A 19,581-nucleotide genomic window follows, 5' to 3' on the forward strand; every position below is an offset into this window, starting at 1 on the left:
TGCCACCTTCTACATGAGTGACCCTGGTAGGTCGCTGCCTCTCCCTGAAGCTCAGGGTCCCCACCTGTACAATGGGAGCAATAAAGGAGATGACCTGTGTGGACCTCCTAAACTGTGGAGGACTTTGCAAATTGCTGGGGTGGTTGTTATTCTTACTGTTGGAATATGATTCACTCACTGGTATTTCTGAGCACTTTGGTGCACATCTGCATCTGCTGCAGCAAAATCCTTCATTCATTCAACACACATTTCCTGGGCATCTAGTATGTCCCGAGCACTGTGCCGAATGCTAAGATTACATAGAGGAATAGAGACTGACTTCTCTTCTTGTTTACTGAGCTCCTGAGGGCTGAAAGGCATCTGAAAGATAATAAACTTCCTCCGGATGCTTCAGGACCCTCGATAGCACTCCCCGTACGTGGCTTGGCTCACACACTTCTAGTGGTGGCGAGCTCCCCCTCCTGAGGCAGGTGGCTGCTTTTACAGACCACTTGGACTATGAGAAAGTTCATACCTGTATTGAGCTGACATCTTCTCTGAAACTGCCTAGACTTGCTCATTTCCTCTCCCACATGGCATCCCATTAGGAATTTTCACTGGCTAGCGTCCTCCCACTCAGCGTCCTCTGCTGAACCAGGATGGTTTTTTAGACCATGCATGACTGTGTGACCTTTTCTAGGATGGGCTCTGGGTATTTCTCTCCTCTCAAAGTGGGAAGCAGTTGATGGCTGCCACCCTGAGACCTTTCCCTTAACAGGCATGGCATCCACAGGGCCTGGGGGAGGCCTCAGAAAGATAGACAGCTCTTTAATGGTAACCTGGAACAGTCTTTTACCTTCCCGAAACTGAGAGAACAAAGGGACCTCTCAAGCTGTTTCTAAGAAGCCAGTTCTGACCTGGGTTGATTTGAGCTGCTGACACACAGCAGGAAAGGGGCTTTCACTGACTAGCTTTTCCAGAACCATGAAGTCTTTTTTGTGACACTCTCAGATCTCACTCTGGGAAGCCTCAAATGATCTTTGCCCCACCAGAGAGTAGTACAGGTTCCTATTAGGATTATTTGAATAAACTTCCCAGCACCTCTGAGCCTCAGTTTCCTCATGTGTCAGTAGAGGTAACAATAGTACTTAACCCTTAGGGCTGTTGTGCAGAGTCGACGAGGTACCAAGCGTAAAAGGAGGTAGAACAGTGTCTGGCACATAGTAAGCACTCACCACCGCTAGTTTTGCTAGGTTGCTATTTTAATTGAGACAAAGAAGTTGTCCTCGGGGAACTTGCGTTCCAGCAGAGTCATCAAAATTAGGTTGAAAGTAAGGAAATTAGCATGGAAAGAGCCTAAAGAGGAGCTGACGTCATGGAAAGAACAAAGCATCTGGGCCTTTGATATCTGGCTGTAGGAGTTGTTCATTCCTAAGACAACTGTCATGGATGAGGACAGGAAAGAAATCTACGGTCCCCTGTTTATCTGCAACATTATCCTGTTTCTACTCTGAGAGCCTACGATGTTGTATTGGGGGTCGGGGGGAGCATACATTCAACCCAATGTGGACTTCAGCTGTCCCAGCAACTGGCTGAGTGACACTAGAAAAGTCACTTCATCTCTCTGAGCCTCTATTTTCCATTTCTGTGTAAGACTGTTGGGAAAATTTAAGGAGCTAGATCTCTTACACACATGCCTGACATATATTGGGTGTATCAATGATATATGATCAATGATAGCTGCTATAGTTTTCTTCTTATCATTTTAATAATAGTAATCTAAATTATTACTGGCATTCAAACCATGGACAACCTGAAAGTATGGGGATCTCATCTTTTTTTCTCTCTCTGGCTCTAATTCCCCCTCTCCCTTTTTTGAGTGGCCCTGATAGGTTCCTGAGTAGGGCTGGAGCTGGGATTGTAAACTGCCAGATCTCCTGCCTTGCTCTCATCCCTTGCTTCAAAATCTTATCAAATATTAAAAGCTGTGAAATAGGAGGCAGGTTTTAAATCATTTTAATCACAGCATTCCTCAGCCTGCTTGAAAGGGCTCAGAGGAATCGATTCAGAAGTGGTAATTATGATGCGGCCCCATGCCAGACACTGGTCAGCGCCAGAGCACCAGCGACAGATGGCAGGCATGGACTGGGGCGGGCTCCTCCCAGGGGGGGCCCTGAATAGGAGATGCCTCATGGGAGGAGATAAAGCTAAGTTGTCCCAGGTTAGGTATCAGGTTTTAAAATGCACACCCAAATCAATTGCAAATCAACTTCCTTTTATTAAGTTTCCCCTAAGTGCCAGATGCTTTTAGACTCATTTAACCCTCACAGCAACTCTGGGAGGAGTTAGCATTATCCTGATTTATTTATTAATTTTTTTGTTTTATTGTAACATAGTTGGTTGTACATATCTGTGGGGTACAGAGTTGAATATCAATACCCGTGTGCAATATGAGATGCTCAAATCATCATTATCCTGATTTATAAGTAAAGAAACGGAGGCTAAAAATGTTAAGTAATGTCCCAAGGCCAGTCAAAAGTTGTTCAATTAGATCTGGTCCAGCTTGGAAGCCTGAACTTTGTTCCCTGTGCCTTGGTCACCCTTGGATTCAGGGACCTGCTACAAGGATGTGGGAGGAGCTGCTACCTTCAGGTCCCCAGCTGTCCTTCATCAGCCCCCAGTCTGTCCAGTCTTTTCTCTCCCCCTCCCGCCTCCCCCAGATTGTCTTTTGGGCTCTGGCTGATTCTTGCTGACCTCTGGTACTGGGCTTTATCCATGTGTTTCAGAACGCTCATGAGTCACTAACCCTTTCCAATGACCATCACAGCCTAGCTGTCCATCACCTCACTAGACTCCTCTCTCAACAACCACCTGACCTGTTCTCTTCCATGCTATCCTTGTATACTCCAGTAGACGTAGCTTCCTCCAGCCCATCAAACCCCTTTCTCTCTTGCCTTCCTGCCTTTGCACATGCTTTTTCCTGCCTGGAACAGCTTGCTCTGTCTCACCCTGCGGGTCTCAGTCGAAACATGAGTTCTTCCTGGAAAGATTACTGACTCCTCAGTAGGTGTTTTTCTCCTGTTATATTGCTGTGGCTGTGGCTTTGCTCCTGTGACAGTAACCAGCACTTTGTTGGGATTGCTTGTTTGGGTTGTTAGGATTCTTTTTACTGGCCAGAGTAGAAGAAGACAGAGAGCATGTCTGTGTGGTTCCCCACAGTCCATGGCCAAGCATGGTACCCAGTGCATAGCAGGCATCCAGTAGACATCGGCCGAGTGAGTCACATCAATAATGAAACTGTGCTTAAAGGTGGAAATCTCTGGAGGCTTAGAAAATAGGGCAGAGTCCATAGCTCTGGGCCAGACAAGGCATGTCAGTGAGCAAAGTTGGCCATTTGCACACAAAAGACCAGGGAATATTCTTCAATATCACAAGAAAATATGCTTTCTATCATTTTTCTTGAAAAATGCATCTCTCTTCATCTATCTTTCATTTCCCCACACTTAATAGAGATGTGAATATAGAGAACTATGTTTCTACTATAAGACAAATAGCACCCTATGCACAGTAATAAATGGCAGCCTGAGTAGTCTACTTCTCAGAGCAGTGAAAGGAAGTGGTGGGGGCTGGGGCAAATGGAGCTGCACAGACCAGCTGCTTCTTAACCCAGCCTGGTGGTGCTCAGGGGAACGTGAACCAGTCTGGCCAGATTTTCTGACTTTTCAAAAGGAACTGAAAATAGACTATAATGCACAATGTCCCAATTTTTAAGAGTTACCTCAATTAAACACACACACACATGCACAAACAAAAACAAAATAAAACAAGCCAAATAAAACATCTGCTGAGAGGTTTTGGTTCTCAAATTGCAACCTCTGCATAAATTTTCCCACAGAGTAAGAGACAAGCTCCTTGCAGATGGACCAAGTGGGACCCCCGACACTAGGAATTCACCAAATGCCGAGGGTTTGTGTATACTCAAAACTCTCCCTTCTTACACGCACAGCACTTTCTTGAAACTTCAGCATACCTCAATACCAAAGGAAAAATATTTATAACCCAACCAGGCAGCACTTAAAAGATCAAGGCATACGTGGAGTGCTGAAATCATTCTCACATTGTTCCCGTTTCTTCTCTGCTGTGGGATCAAATGCTTCCAGTTTCAATGATTAATCACCTCTCAGTTTTCACCACAAGTTGTACAATGTTATTGACTGGAACAGAAATACTCATTTCGGGCTCTGCCGCTGAAATGAACGCAAGCTCTGGGGCAGGGCTGCTGATTCTACAGCAAGTGTTTCTGTGCTGTCTGATCCAACCTTCCCCTAGGACAAGCCCCCGTTGACCAATGGGGCTCAGAGAAGCTGAAACAACTATCGAACAACAATCATTAATGGGAGTTTATTAATGGCCATTATCTACCGAATGCTTACTATATTGCAGGTATTGTGCCAAGCACATTACAAATACTATCTCATTTAAGCCTCATAACACCCACTGATATATTTGGGGTGGAAAGGGAAGGAGCCTTGGGCAGCAGCATTTTACATATGAAGTCACTGAGGAGGTCCGAGAGGTTAAGCTCAAGGTCACATGGCTAATCAGCAACAGAGCAGAGAGGTCGGTTGCAAGCCCAGGGTTCCTGCTCCTGCCTCAGCTCCAACACTGTTCTCCTACTCTGAGCTCTGACTTAACCCATAGTCTTTCCAAGTTGTCTGGGCAAAGAACAATTTTTTGCAGAAACTCCAGTTACTACAGTGATTCCGTGGACAGTCTGGGGTACTGTTGGCACTTTTATTATGCACCTGATGTATCACCTATGCTGGGGGTTGGGAAGGGAGAAACCGTGGAGCTCCGAGGAAATTTACAACTTCAGCAGCTCTTAAATTTCCTGTGTGGAGCCCTGTTGAACATGGTTGTTCTCTGGGGATGTCCAAGGCAATGCCTCTCGAACTCAAGTCCTGGAAGATATTCTCCAGGGTAATTTCTTTTTTAAATTTAAAATTTTTAATTTAAATAATAATTTAAATATCAATTTAATAGTCTAGATCATCTGTTTTAACTGCCTCATTACCATCTATGTCAGGAGTCTGCAAACTACAAACCCAGGAACCAAATCAGCCCCCAATCTGTTTTTGTATGGTCTATGATGTAAGCATGGTTTTTACAATTTTAAAGCATTGAGACAAAAAAAAAAACAAAAAAAGATTTCATGACACCTGAAAGTATATGAAATTCAAATTTCAGTGTCCATAAATAAAGCTGTATTGAAACACAGCCCTGCTCGTTCGTTTGCATATTATCTGTAGCAGCTTTTGCAATAAGACAGCAGAGTTGGGTAGTTGCAACAGAGACTGTGTGGCCAGCAAAGCCAAAAATATTTACTATGTGGCCCTTGACAGAAAAAGTTTATTCACCCTTGACCTATGCATGTGAGTTTAGTGTCCTACATTTGTGCTTCCAGCTGAGTTGGGTACCCTGATCGTTTTGGTTTTTTTTTTTTACTTTTACTACCAGGGGGATAATGAAAAAAAAAAAAAAATAGAAGACTTAACTACCTAGAGCATCTGCAGCTAAAGGAATACAATTTTTTAGTAGTTCCAAGAGAGAAGAACAGTGGGAAACTTAAGTCATCATAGCACAAGGTAGTAGAGGAAAGCTGAAATAAAATGTAAAAAAATGTGAACCCCCACACTACAGTCACACTGCAGGCAGCAATTCCATTTCAACCAAACAACCTCACATTAAACCAATGTTGTTAATTTGAAGTTTATTGGTTTTGCAGTCTTATTTGTGTTTAATTTGGAAATTTGTTTCAGTTCTATAGTGAATAAGAGCTAAAAGCATAAGGATTTTATACCTAAGTTTTATGTTCACACATATTAACTAACATTATGATAAAAATAATTTAAGTCAACACTTACTGAAATTTTTCCCCTTGAATAGGGCATATGTTACTTAAGTTTAAGCAGGAAAAAATGGGCATAAGAAATACCAATTAGATTATATCTTTAAATCAGTGTGATCGGCTCCAAGTTGCTATCCACCACTCTTGCAGTAAATTTAATCTCAGTTATTTTGGGAGGTCCCCACCCCAGTCTGGGAGGGAGCTTGTCAAATAAGAACCCTATGCTAAAGTCGGGACCACCCCAGATTTACCACCCCAGATTCTCGGGTTGGGATGGTAGCTACTTTTTAATATCACTCCTATGTCTACACTGCATTTATGTGTTCTGATCCATCCATCCCTTAAGCTCTGCTGCTCCAAGTGGCTCTAAATTGCCACTCCCTTAGTCCTCCCGCTTGCTTCCTTTGTACCCTCTCAGCCCACTTTCCTTTCTTCCTCTCTTCTTCTGGACAAAGGGAGCACGATTTTTCTCAACAGGCCTTCAGAAGCAAAATTCTGGCTTGACTTTCCAGTGCGGGGGGTGAGGGAGGACTGCTAACAACAATTTGTCTTTCTTTTTAACAGTTCAACTCATTACAGCTGTTATGTAGAAAACATTTTTTTTTTCTTTTTACTGTAAACTTTTACCCAGGAACTTGAGAGGGAATGGACCTCTTTGAATCATTTCCTGAGTTCCCCAATGTATCAGTTAGCTATTTCTGTGTAACAAATCACCCCAAATGTAATGCCTTAAAACAATAAAAACCCTTTATTTTTTTCATGACTCTGCAATTTGTGCAGGGATTGGCAAAGATGGTTGTTTCTGCTTTATGTGGAGTCAGCTGGGGTAATTCCACTGGAGCATGGAGGATCCACTTTCATTTCATGGCTGGCAAACTGGGGCTGGCTGTCAGGTGAAAGCTATGGGCAGGGCTGTCTATATAAGCTTCTCCACAGGCTCCTTGTTCGGGCCTTATAGTACATGGTGACCTCAGGGCAGTCAGACTGCTTATGTGGAGACTGAAGGCTTCAAGAAAGTATTCCGAGAAGCAAAGTAGATGCTGTTCCACCTTTTATGACCTAGCCTCAGACGTCACATAGTGTCACCTCTACCATACCCTGTTAGCTGATATTATAACAAAAGCCTACCTGGTTTCACAAATAGGGGCATAGATTCCATCTCTTAATAGAAAAGTGGCAAGGTTCTAACAGAGCCCACAGGATGGAAGATCTTGTTGCAAGCACCTTTGGAAAACGCAATCAGTCACACCCAATGTGAGCACAGGATTGACCCTCCAGCCTGTTCCCATCCCCCATCATTTATTAGAAACTTGGGCAAGTGACTTCAGTTCTTCAAGCCTCTGTCTCTTCCACTAATGTGGGGACAAATGAGTATTACCTCAGAGTGATGCTAAGAGCATTAAAGGAGATAATATTTTTAAAAGTTAGCCTGGTACCTGGCACAAAGTACATGCCTAACAAATGTTAGTTTCTTTCTCTCTTCCTCAACTTCCTATCAATAAACCTGGACCAATATAAAATGGCATTCTTCTTGGCTACCACCTATGAAGCATTTTCTCCTAGCAAATTATATCTGTGTCTTCGTAAATTTACAAGTTACACATAAATCGTTATTCAAACATTGCTGGTAGATTGGTCTTTTCAAAGGCGCCTGTCCTTTTCAAAGCTGGGAGTTGCTGGCTGTAGGAAGGAACCCAGCAGGGGTCTTCTGGCCAACACTAGGTCTATGGGTGGGGGAGATCCGGACCTCCCTCTGGTGAGACTGATTGAAGTGAAAGGGCCACCATATGTCTTTCCCAGCAGGGTAACTGACTTCCTGCTTTGGTCCCAGTTCCCCTGAGATTTTCCTGAAAGCCCTTCCGGCTAGCCCAGTTGGAAGTGTTAGCACATCGGATCTCGTGCTTTGGTGAAAAATGTAAACACAGACCTGATTTTTCATTTTAAATGAAGCCAAACATATTGCTCCCAGCAGATGCCGAGTGACTCAATCTGTCCTCTCGGTTTTGAAGGGAACTGAAGAACAACATGGTAAAATAAAGCAAACAGCACATTTATTGGTTGATAAAATGCTGTTTTAGTCTACCCTGGCATTATATGGTGATTGCTATGCAGCGAACATCTGTTATTAAATCCAGACTTCTGTTGCCTGGATACATTGAGTCAAAAGCTGGAGCTGATGAGAAATCCATTTATGTGTCTGTTGCGTGTGAATGTCAGAGCTCATATGATGCCTTTGTCTTCATTCTAACTGCATCTTTTAATATGCTATGTCTCCCTTGTTAATTCTGACCCTGGGGAAATACTGTTTTCATTCTATTAAAAAGGGTTAAAGAAACAAGGAAACAGTGTTCTCTCAGGTGCTCCAAGTAATTTTGTTGATGAATTTTTGGAAACAGCATGGTGAATTGGGAGAGAGTAGGGCTTTTTAAAAAGAGTTCATGCCAAGTGACCCAATAATTCAAGTCCTAGGGACCTTATCCTAAGGGTATATCAGAGGTGAGCACATGTATGAGAACAAGGATGTTCAATGTAGTGTTATTTATAACAGCAAAAGAAGTTTACTTACTAAATGTGTGTAAGTGAAGAGCTTCATTTATATCGGCTCTAAGTTCCATGTTATTCCACATCACAACTCATTTATACAACCCTATTGATGGGCTTTAAATTGTTTACAATTTTATGCTATCCTAAAAAATGTTTTAGTGAGCAACTTTGCACAAGCCTGACTACCTCTTTGGGACAGATTGCTAGATGTGGAATTATTAGGAAAAAGTATATGTTATATTATTTATTCACTCAGTCAACAGATGTGTCTTAAGCACCCACTGTGTGCTAGGCAGTCACTGCTCTAAGTACTGGGGTTCCAATAGCCCAGGAAATGTTTCCACCTTCATGGAGCCAACAGAGTGAGAAGGAATCTAGTAGGCAGCATGGGTGCTAAGGAGGGGACTGACAATAGTGGGAAAGCTAGATAGGTACATCTGAGTGCCACAGTTCAGAGGACATTGAATGAGGTTAGCTCTGTAGGAACTGAAGTGGAGGGTAGGAATGGAAGGAACTGACCTGGTCTGGGTGCATTTGAGACAGCAGAGCTTTCTCACCTGGCAGACCGACCGGGGACATAGGCCTGTAGACTCTGTGTCTCTCCCACTGCCATCAGACAGGCTATGCATGTGAAGAGATATAAAGCAGAGACCTTTCTTGGCCAGAGCCCACCAGAAAAGTGAGAGGAGATCATCAGAGATGAGATCCATGGAGAAAGGATCACTGTAGAGCTAGTAGCAGTTACCTAAGACACATGGTTTTAGGAAAAGCAGTGCACTCATACATTCACCAAATAGGAGTTGAATACCTACTGTATGCCAGCCTACGTTCCAGGCAAAGAGGACCCTGCAATGAACATACTGACAAGGTATCTTAAAATAAAAGGATATGGACAAAAACAAATAAATTCCAAAAAGTTAAAAATGCTATGGAGGAAATAAAAAGGGTTGGGGAGGGGGATCTACTTGGATAGACTGGTCAAGAAGGATCTCTCTGAGGAGAGGATGTTTGCACTAACATATGATTATTGAGAAAGAGACAGTCATGAATAGACTGGAAAAATAAGATTCCAGGCAGAAGGAACAGAAAGAGCAAAAGCCCTGAGATGGTATGGAGCTCTCTGCTAATGTCGGAATCCTGCCAATGTTGCCAATTGTCGGGCTCTTTTACCTGCCCACAATCCTACTGACTGGGCCAATTGTAGAGCTAGGGCTGGGTCTGGAGCTCAGACCCCTCAAGCCCATTGTCCAGACTGGGTCACAAACCCTTCACATGCCAGGCTGGGTCCCCAGACCCCTCACATGCCAGGCTGGGTCCCCAGACCCTTCACACACCAGGCTGGGTCACCAGACCCCTCACATGCAGGTCTATGAGCTAGGTAACTGGCCAAAAGGTCCTTGGAGCCATAGGTTCGAGAGCATGGCCATGTGGGCAGACATCTGAGGCACTAGATGCCAGCCAGCTGTGGCACCGTGTGGGTGCACTAACTCCACCCACACACAACTTGCTTACAAAGAATGCACTGCACCACCCCCAACTTTACCCGAGGCCAGAGAGCCTGATTAAATTATTCTATTTTCCCAATAGGTGAGAACAAGCTTGGTATATTTGAGGAACAGAAAGCTGTGACTGGAGTGTAGTAAGCTATTTTGAAAAGGGCTAGAGTAAGTGTATCAGTCAGCAATTGTCACTGTAATGCTGTGTCACAAACCATCCCAAAACTCAGTAGCATACAGGAAGTAGCTAAGTAGGGACTAAAACCCAAATATGATTCTCTCCAAACTGTTCTCTTTCCATCAGTATTCACTACAACTCATTCTCTTTTAAAACAGAGCCTCAGAGTATATTGAGTACATAAGAACTAGTTATACATCTAGATGCAGTGGCTTTCAAACTGTAATGAGCATAAGAAACAACTGTTGAGCTGGTGAAGACTATAACACCTTAGGCCTCACCTCCAGCAAGTCTGATTTAACAGGCCCCAGAAATCTGCATTTTAAAAAGTCACCCCAAGTAGGTACAATGAAGGTAGTTCATGGACCACACTTGGAGAATCAATGATGGAAAATTCACGAAAGACAGCCCCAGGCAGGCCAGAGAAATGGCCCTGCCTCAAATCTATTTTAAAAATTAAGCAGAGGCTGGCCCTAAATCTCACCAGTTGCCAACGATCATGAAGAGCTTGGTCATTTTTAGCGTCACATGCATCTCTTCCCTGTGATGCCATCTTGCTGGCACAGCCTGGGAAATCTGTGAGTTAATGACATCTCCCAGGTGTAACAAGCCTCCCCTAGGACTCTGCCCCCACTGAGCACCACTGGACTCTCTGGCATTGCAAGAAGTTCTTCAAACAGCCCTGAGACTGTCCTTTGGGATCCAAAGGTTTCTTATCCCCAGCTCAGAGCCGGATTTGGCTCTTGCCAGGAGGAGGGAAGTCCTGCTGAGCCAGGGCTTAGAGGGGCTCACAAGGAATCAAAGCAAGCATTCTCTGCCTTTCTCCAACAGCCCCGCATGGGTCTTCTCTGATCCCCAGCCTTAGTGGGAGGAGGCATTCCAAAAGCTCATTACCGACTTACATACTTTGCCCTGAATCAGCTCTTAAACACCCTGAGATGAACAGCCCTAAATGGGAAAGAAAAAAATAGTAATAAAATAACAAGTTTCTTGCAAGTTCACAGATACTCCTGGTCTTTCTGTCAGGCTAGGGTTTAGCCTTCTTTGCTCTAAATTTGATTTTCTGAGTCTTTGAGGAAAAATGGCTATTAGTCCCCTGGCCACTAATTTCTTCGGTGTTCTAATCTCCTCCAACCCCCTCTACTACCAGCCACTGACCCATACACCACTCTAAAAAGGACAGAACTGTTCCCAGGGATCTGTGCTTTCTTAGAAACACTGCTGGAAAGTTGTTTCCTTAGGCTACATTAACAGAAATATCATCTCTAAAAAGACGAGGTGGTGATTAATAGAGCATTTCCTGTGTGCACTTTGTATGCGTTAGCCAATTCAATTCTTTTAACAACCCCATGAGGCGGGCACTGCTGTCATTCATTTCCAGATGAAGCAGTTGAGGTTCTGGGAAGTCCCCCATGCAAGTTCTCACAGAGTTGAGGTCCCCATGTCAGTTGACTCCAGGACACAGACCCTCAATGGCCTCACTGCCTCCCACTTCTGCTGCATGGAGCAGACCACTCCTGGATGGCTCTGTTCAGGTTGGGTGTGGATGTAGACCACCTAGGGCATACCCGAGGCATAGATACTCAGATCCACATCACATAGGAATAGTGGAAAGAATAGAAGACATGTTAGCATGAAGAAAAGACAGACTCATGGCAGGAGTTAAGCAGGAGTAAAGAGGCGCAAGATATAAAAACCAATTTCAAATACCTGAAGATCTGTCAAGAAGCAGAAGGATTAAATGGCCTTCTGTGGGCCCAAGAGTTACAAGGTCCAATGAGGTAAAGTAATGCCAGCACATAAGGACAAGCTTTCTAACACTCAGAAGTGTCCAGAAAGGTTGGGCTGCTTGAAGTAGCAGTCTCCCTGTCACTAGAGGTGTACAACTAGAGACTTGGAACTTCTTGTTGGGGATGGTATGAGGGGTCTCAACTGTTAGATGCAGATGACCCAAACAATTATTGAGGCACTTTTGACCCCAAGTATAGTGATTCTAATTGTAATTCACTGGAAGTCCCGTCTCAAACGCACTTTGTAGTGTCATTAAGATGCCAAGCAGAGCCATCTCCTTGATAAACGTAAAGTTAGGTATTATTCCTCCCAGAGGATGTCTTCCTGGCCTGGGATGCAAAACCTATAGGATCACTTTACATCTAATCCCCATCAGGTGATCTGTCATGAATCACAGATTATTGGAGCTAAATGGGACCACAGAGCTGAAAGATACGATGAAGAAACTGAGGCCTAGAGGCAGGGACTAACTCGTCCATGGTTACAGAGCTAACAAGTGACAGAGTTAGGGTAGACTCAGGGCTCCAAAGTCCAAGCTCACCACCAGCTCCAATTCCCACACCACACAGGCTAATGGAATGTCAGAACGCAAAGGACCCTTGGCAATCTTCTCATCCAGTAGTAGCAAATAAGATTCGCTTCATGTGCCATCTTTTAATTCATCAGTGATGGGTTCTGAAAAGCAGTTTTTCAAAGGATTTCTGTGGCTTCAGCTGGATCCAGTGGAAATGAGTTCTGTGAATTATTTACGATATCTGCTTTGGATACAGGTAGGGAAGTGATGACCTGTGTACCAAGGATTTGTCATCCTTGAACTAGTCCATCTAAATGACTTTCTGGATGTGCAAACTGAGCTCTCTAGAAGTGATATTAATATTGCAGAAGAGATTATAATGTGAGATAAGATCTTAGCCACCTCACTGATGAAAATGACCCAAGCATCTATGTATGATTAAACCCACCTATGGAGTGAAAAAGACTTAGTTATCTTAAGCCCCAACAATACAACACAGATGACAAGTGATATGTAGATGGTTTGAATAACAATTTAAGGTTCCAGGGTGGCAGGTAGCTCCACCACTTACTTGTTGAGTGGTTGGGAGCAGGTGCTTCTCTGAGATCTTTTTGCTAGTCTGTAAAATGATGGGTAATGCCTCCCTTACAAGGTTGCCACGAGAAACAGAAAATATGAAAGTACTCACAGCACAGCCTAACATTTAGCAGTTCCTCAATAAATGATAATAAGTATTAGCTTTATAATATTGCATCTACCCCCTTCTCTCTGGGTTAATACCTTTCCAGGCTGTTAAAGGGTTATCAGCAGTGGTTACCCACAAACATGCTGTTAGGGAACACATAAGTTACCAATGCCGGACTATTGGCCTGAGGCAGATTTTTGGAATCTCCTGTTCCCAAAGAGATCGCAGGACCAGCTTTCCTGACTGAGAAGAGGAAGGGCAGGAGGGAAAGCCAGAAAAGCTCCCTTACCTCCATAATACCTTTCACTTTCCAGTCCTACATCATGGGGATTCCCAGAGTACAGACCCACAGTCCTAAATATCGAGAAAGAGCCAGAGGCAATGAATGTGTGGGAGCAGTTTCCTGAGAACTTGATATTAAAGGATTTTACATTTTCTTGAATTACAGGGGAGCAAACCCCCTTCCAAGCCTGCTATGCCCAAATTTACCAAGGCACAAAGCATTTTTAAAGACCGTTTAACAAGCTGATGAAATGTATTCGACAACAGAGCCAGAAAGCCAATCAGTTCATATGTCCTCGTGACTCCTGGGATGTGGTCTACGTGATTAAAAACGAGAGTCTCAGCATCTGTGGGTGGGAGGGATTTTGCTTCACTAATGGGGCAGGGAAAACAACGCGAACTCTGTGTGGCTGGCGTAGCCCATCTGCCTGGAGATCCTGCTTGTCACGTGCACTCTCACCTCCAAACTGACTTAGGGTTTCTCTCCCTACCCCCACCCCCCACCATGCTTCTCGGTGACCTCCTGCCTCTGAGTTCCCTTTTCCCGTTCCTCCTCCCCTGGCTTACAGAAGCTTTATCTAGCCCCAGGGCAGAATGGCCTGCCTCTTCATCTGTTCTTTGAAATCTATTGTTTTGGGCACAGAATGATCTTGAGGTTTGGGGCACAAAATGATCTTCAGGGCTTGGCTCTTGAGGATCAGTAAACTGAAGATCTTTTCTCAGCTTTCCTGTTGCATCATGCCACCCCTGAGGCAAAAAACGCTGATGAGCAAATGGGGGAAGGGCAGCGAGAAAATCCCCAAATATTATCTGGCAGTGTTCATTGTCTCTAATCTCACCGTATCCCGTGAGGTAAAAATAATAGTTCTTATTTTAACATCGAGGATACAGATGTTTGCTTTGTCCGGGGTCACACAGGGGTAAGTGATAGTACTAAATGGGGCTGGAACCCCTCATCTGTCTTACTTCACTACCTGAAGATGCTGTATGGGTTGTGCCAACTCAACTGATGAGCAGAGGCTGCCCGGGGAACTGCTCAAAGAATGATTCTGAGGCTGCATCTGAACCAGATGAGAAAAGAAGACCTGTGATCTATTCATAATGTCTGCCATGTGCTCCGGACCGGGAGCAGCCACACAGAGGCCACCAGTACCATGCCACGCTCCCTAGACCCTGTGCTGCTTAGAAAATCGGATTGTCGTTTGTTGTACAGATAAATTAATGAGTGCATGAACTACTCCTTTAATGCTAGGTTTAGAGAAGGGGTTTGAAGCAGGCAGTGACAGCAGCAGCTCATGGCCTATTTGCAGAGGTCTTGGGAGGCCAGGCTGGACAGGGAGAGATAAGAGCGACAGGGGAGATGGGGACCAGAACTTGCAAAAGCTTAGAATGCCAAACCCAGAGAGCTGTGAGTCGTGAAAGGTTTGGGCTCAGGGGAATAATGTATGAAAAGCTGCATTTAACACTAGGAATCTGGCAGGGACATGTAATGTCAAGGAGACTGAAAGTCCAGCTTGGAGAGCATTACAATCAGTGTGAGGTGAGGGAGGTGCCCAGCCCATGGGAGAGGCAGGTCACTGTGACAAGGACAGTAAGATGTGCAGGGACAACTCACAGGGTTCGGTGGCTGGCAGAGTGGGCTCTTTTCCCGAGTGACTCACATGCTCCTTCCTTTCTAGCTGAATTTCAGTTTTATTTTCAGCTCCAATCAGAGGTAATAGAGAAATTCATGTGCTTTCTTTCCCTTGCTCCACATTTCTCTCTGTCATGTCCCAGAGTTTAACATTTCCACCTGCTCCCAAAGAGAAGAAACTGACAGCCCAGAGCAGAGCAGCCTCTGGCTTCATGACTGTCAGCACAGGTGGCCCCTTTTGCTGAAGGCTCTCCAGAGCAGCACTGGGTTAACCCTTTACAGGCATTACCCATTTAAACCCCTAACCACCCTATAAGGGGATGCAACTAGTATCTATATTTTACAGGTATGAAAACTGAGATTCAGAAAAGCAAAGTAACTGGCTTAAGGTCATACAGCTAATAAATGGCAGATCCAGAATCGAAAATCTTCCTTAAAAAAAAATCTGAGTTCAAAATTTACTCTCATAACTATATGCCTGTGGCCTAATTAAGCCATAAAATTTCACAGGTGTAAATATTCTTAGAGAACATCTAATTGAATGACTCCCTCACTTTTCAGAGGGAGGATCTGAGGTCCAGAGAGGAAATGTCGTCTTTCCAGGGTCGCCAGTGATTTAGAGATGGGCTGGGACTTGAACCCCACAGTGGAAGAAGTGGGAACCACAGAACTTACTGTGCGTTGCTTGTTGACTCCCCCTGGCACGTTCCAGTGCACAGATGCTCCTTGACTCATGATGGGTTTACATCCCAATAAACCCATCATAAATGGAAAATATTGCAAGTCAAACATGAATTTAATACCCCAGTAAACCCATCGAGGAAGTCAGGGACCATCTATATTCCCTCCAATGGGTATTCATCAGGCACATCCTGACACCTAGTAGCTCTTCAGCAGGACTTAACAAGGACTGAATTTGTGACTGTGCTACATCTCCCAGCCTTTCAGCCCCATGACTCCCTATTCCCCTCATCCAGAGATGACCTGCTTGTCTCCCAGGCACCTCGTTTCTGCCCATTCCCAAGCCCGCAGTACCTGGGAGCCTATCAGCCTCTACCTCCCATCCCCACCACGGAGATGGCTCTGTTATTACCACAGCCATCAGTGCACCCAGCGGCATCTAGAACTCAGCTCATAATGTCTTAGTGAATAGAGGAAATTAGAGCTGAAAGCATTCATGGTGAGTATTCCTCCCAGGGCAGCCAAAGCCATTCTCCCAGTGGCACCAGACAGATGCTCACGTCATCCACCTTTGCTGCTCTCAGGAGCAGGACTGTCTCCCAGTCTCACCATGCTTCAGAGAGCTTCCATCCCTAGATTCTGGCCCTCCCAAGCCCTCGGGGGAGCTAGCAGATCTGCATGCCTCCCAAAGCACCTCTGATGTTACACAGCCTTGGGCCTGCAGTTAGGGAGGCTGGAGAGCATAGTGGGTGATTGCACAGCCTTTGGTGTCAGATCTGTCTGTTTCTAAGTCCGACCCTTCTCCCTCTCTGCTAGACAAGCTGGACAACATGCCTGAGTCTCAGTGCTCTCATCTATAAAATGGGGCGGTCGTGTGAATTAAGTGTGATTATGAATGTAGAGTGTTAGGCACTTTGCCTGGTACACAGTAGACAATCGATAAATGATGGCTGTTATCATCACTTCCTCTCCATAACCTCCAACTACATGACCAACCTACGTCTGCAGTTCACCTGCCAGTGCTGCAAAGAAGGTTACTTCTTTGTAACCTTCACAGTTCCTTGCATATATTAGGAGCTATCGTAAGGCGGTGGTATGATTAAGATGGTGATGTTGATAATGATGATGGTGTTGGGGGGTGAGGGAGGAGGAGCAAGAGGATAGGCGAGAATATAAAAGCTCTAATGTCCCTTAGAAATCCCAGGACAGCAGTTTGTCACAGTAGAAACTGAATTAACTTGGGAGCCAGACGGATATGCTTAAATTTACTATCCATCTGTGTGGCCAGAGGGAATTACCTCATCTCTCCAAGTCTGGGCCTCAGTCCTTCATCTTCTCCAGGGCTGTTGTCAGGAGAGAATGAAGCCATGCTCATAAAGTGCTTAGCGAAGTGTCTGGCCCAGCAGGCATTCAGGTTACAGTAAGTACTGCTGTTGCTCTTGTCAGTACATTTCTGGTCTCCTCAACCCACAGATCAACACTCCAGAGCAGAGCGATACACTGCTTTGAATATGCTTGAGAGAAGAGACAGAACATTCATTCATTTATTCAACAACTATTTATTGAGCAGTGTCTACAGGCCTGCCACTGTGCCTGACTCTGGCCATATGGCAGTGAACAGAACAGGCAGAATCTTTGCCCTCAAAGAGCAAAGTCCAGTGGAGAATGTGGACAGACAAGCGACAAATTTGTAATTAAAAGTGGAGGTGAAAACTCTGAAGATCACTGACAAGTCACATGATATAGAATAGCGAGGGGAAGGCTGGGGACAAGGTCTATTAGTTTCCTATTGCTGCCGTATCAAATTATCACAAATTTAGTGGCTTAAAACAGCACAAATTTATTATCTCACAGTTCTGGAGTTCCGAAGTCCAAAATGGGTTGTATTGGACCAAAATCAAGGTGTGCAGGGCTGTGTTCCTCCTGGAGGCTCCAGGGGACAATGTGTTTCCTTGCCTTTTGTAGCTTTTACAAGCCACCTGCACGCCCTGTCCCATGGCCCCTTCCTTCAGCTTCTAAGCACATCACTCCAGCCTCTGCTGTTGTTACCCCATCACCTTTCTCTGACTCTGAACCTCTTGCCTCCCTTTGATTACATTGGGTCCCCCTGGATGACCCAGGATAATCCCCTCATCATGAAATCCTTAATTTAATCATATCCACAAAGTCCCTTTTACCATGTAAGGCAACGTATTCACAAGTGCCAGGGATTAGCGTGTGGACATCCTTAGAGAACCATTATGCAGCCTAGCACAGGGAGAACCTGCTCTAGGTAGGTGCTCTTCTTGCCACCACCGAGCTGCGTGCTCGATACAGCAGAGGCCATGAATGAAGAAATGAATGAATGAATGAATGAGAGAGAGGGCCAAGGCCAGCTTGGCCCAAACAGTTGAGACTTGAAATGGGCTCTCATGGGTCCCCAGGGGACCTATTGCTTTGCTCATTGACATGTTCTCCACCATCAGGGCTCAGACCTGCTGGATAGTTAAACCTTTCAAGTTCCTGAAGTAGAAGACTAAGGCACCCAGAGCTGAAAATCAGGAGAGACCTAAGAAAGCAGCCTTGTACTAAGCCCCCATGCAGCGTGCCTTATCTAATCTGCAGTCCTCTGTTCTGACAGTCACTATTGTCTCTGTTTCTCAGATGTGGGACTGAGGCACAGAGAGGTGCAGTCATTCACCTGAAGCCACACAGCTATTGAGTGGCAAATCCAAAGAGACTTGAAGCCAGCTGCCTGGCTCCAGGGCCAGTGCTCTTCTTCCCACCCCACACATTTTAAAGCCATTCCGCTTTATTCTCAAGAGAACTGCCTAATTCCCTGTTGGAGTGTATGTATAATTTGCAGTCGTAGAAGATTTAAAAAGAAGCAAGTATCTTCTTGTGGTCGTGCTTGTCACTCACTTGTGCCTGTAGGGATGCCATGTTATTGTTTAATAAAGTGCAGTCAGGGGAAAGGCAGGACTGAGAGAGACTCCACCCCCTTTCTCCCCAAATGCTTTAGCTCCCTGAATGGTGTCTGCTGTGCAGCAGCTCCGCCAAGGAAGAGTACCTCAAACATTGCCAAGGAAGCCTGAGAGCATGGCAGAGCAAACCTCGCCCTGTTCTAAGTCTTCACATACCAGTGTCCAGGCTGTTTTCTGTGACTCAGTCTGGCTGCAGAAGGCTACAGGTTGAGGGCCAAGGTCAGCTGGAGCAGGAAAGGGAGGGATAGTGCAGGGGCTCAGCATCCAGGCCTAGCAGTTAGACAGACCAAGGCTCTTCACCCTCCCCTGCCTCTTGCTGATGGCCTTGGACAAATCACTTCTCCTCTCTGATCCTCAGTTTCTTCATCTGATAAAATGACTGTAATAACAGTGTCTACCTCATCCGGTTGTTGAAGGATAAAATGAAATAATACTTTGTATCGGCATTAGCATAGTTCCTGACACTAAGAGGTACCAAATAAGTGGTATCTGTTATCACCTATTTGAATTAGGTATTCAGAGTCTCAGATTAATTAACTTTCATATTGATGGAGCACCTACTCTGTTGCAGGTGCTGAAAGTACAGGAGGGAATAAAACAATACTCCTGTCTTGATGGAGCTTACATTCTAGCAGGGTGGAGACAGCAATACGCAAGTAAACATTTAGGTTCAGAGATATAAATGCTCTGAAGGAAAATGAAACAAGGTAGGGTGTGGAGAGTTCCTGGAGGGCTGTGGGCATTTTTATTTTGGAAAGAGTGTCCAGGGAAGCCCCCAGAGGAGGTGGCATGGGAGCACAGACTGAATGAGAGGAGGATGTGAAGGTGGTTAAATTCTTCCTTTTATAGTTTGCTGAGGCTGGCCTAGGAGCCCCCTGGCCTTCAAGAGCAGTGCTGAAGCCTGGCCCAGAGTGGGAAGCTCTGCAG

The 19,581-nt window shown here is 45.0% G+C and overlaps 1 protein-coding gene across 5 annotated transcripts in view; it reads left to right on the forward strand.

Annotated features, from left to right (window-relative positions):
• The window catches only part of KCNIP1 (potassium voltage-gated channel interacting protein 1), a 384,666-nt gene that overhangs the window by 228,158 nt on the left and 136,927 nt on the right, over window positions 1-19,581 (forward strand). The window contains exon 2 of one of the 5 annotated variants that reach the window (XM_063085914.1): window positions 16,896-16,912. The exons of the other annotated variants lie outside the window; for them this stretch is intronic. Within the exon in view, the coding sequence (XP_062941984.1) occupies window positions 16,896-16,912 (17 nt within the window). The remainder of the gene's footprint in view (window positions 1-16,895; window positions 16,913-19,581) is intronic. 5 annotated transcript variants of the gene reach the window in all.

The sequence above is a fragment of the Cynocephalus volans genome, chromosome 2, assembly GCF_027409185.1.
Source record: "Cynocephalus volans isolate mCynVol1 chromosome 2, mCynVol1.pri, whole genome shotgun sequence".
Taxonomy (NCBI): Eukaryota; Metazoa; Chordata; class Mammalia; order Dermoptera; family Cynocephalidae; genus Cynocephalus; species Cynocephalus volans.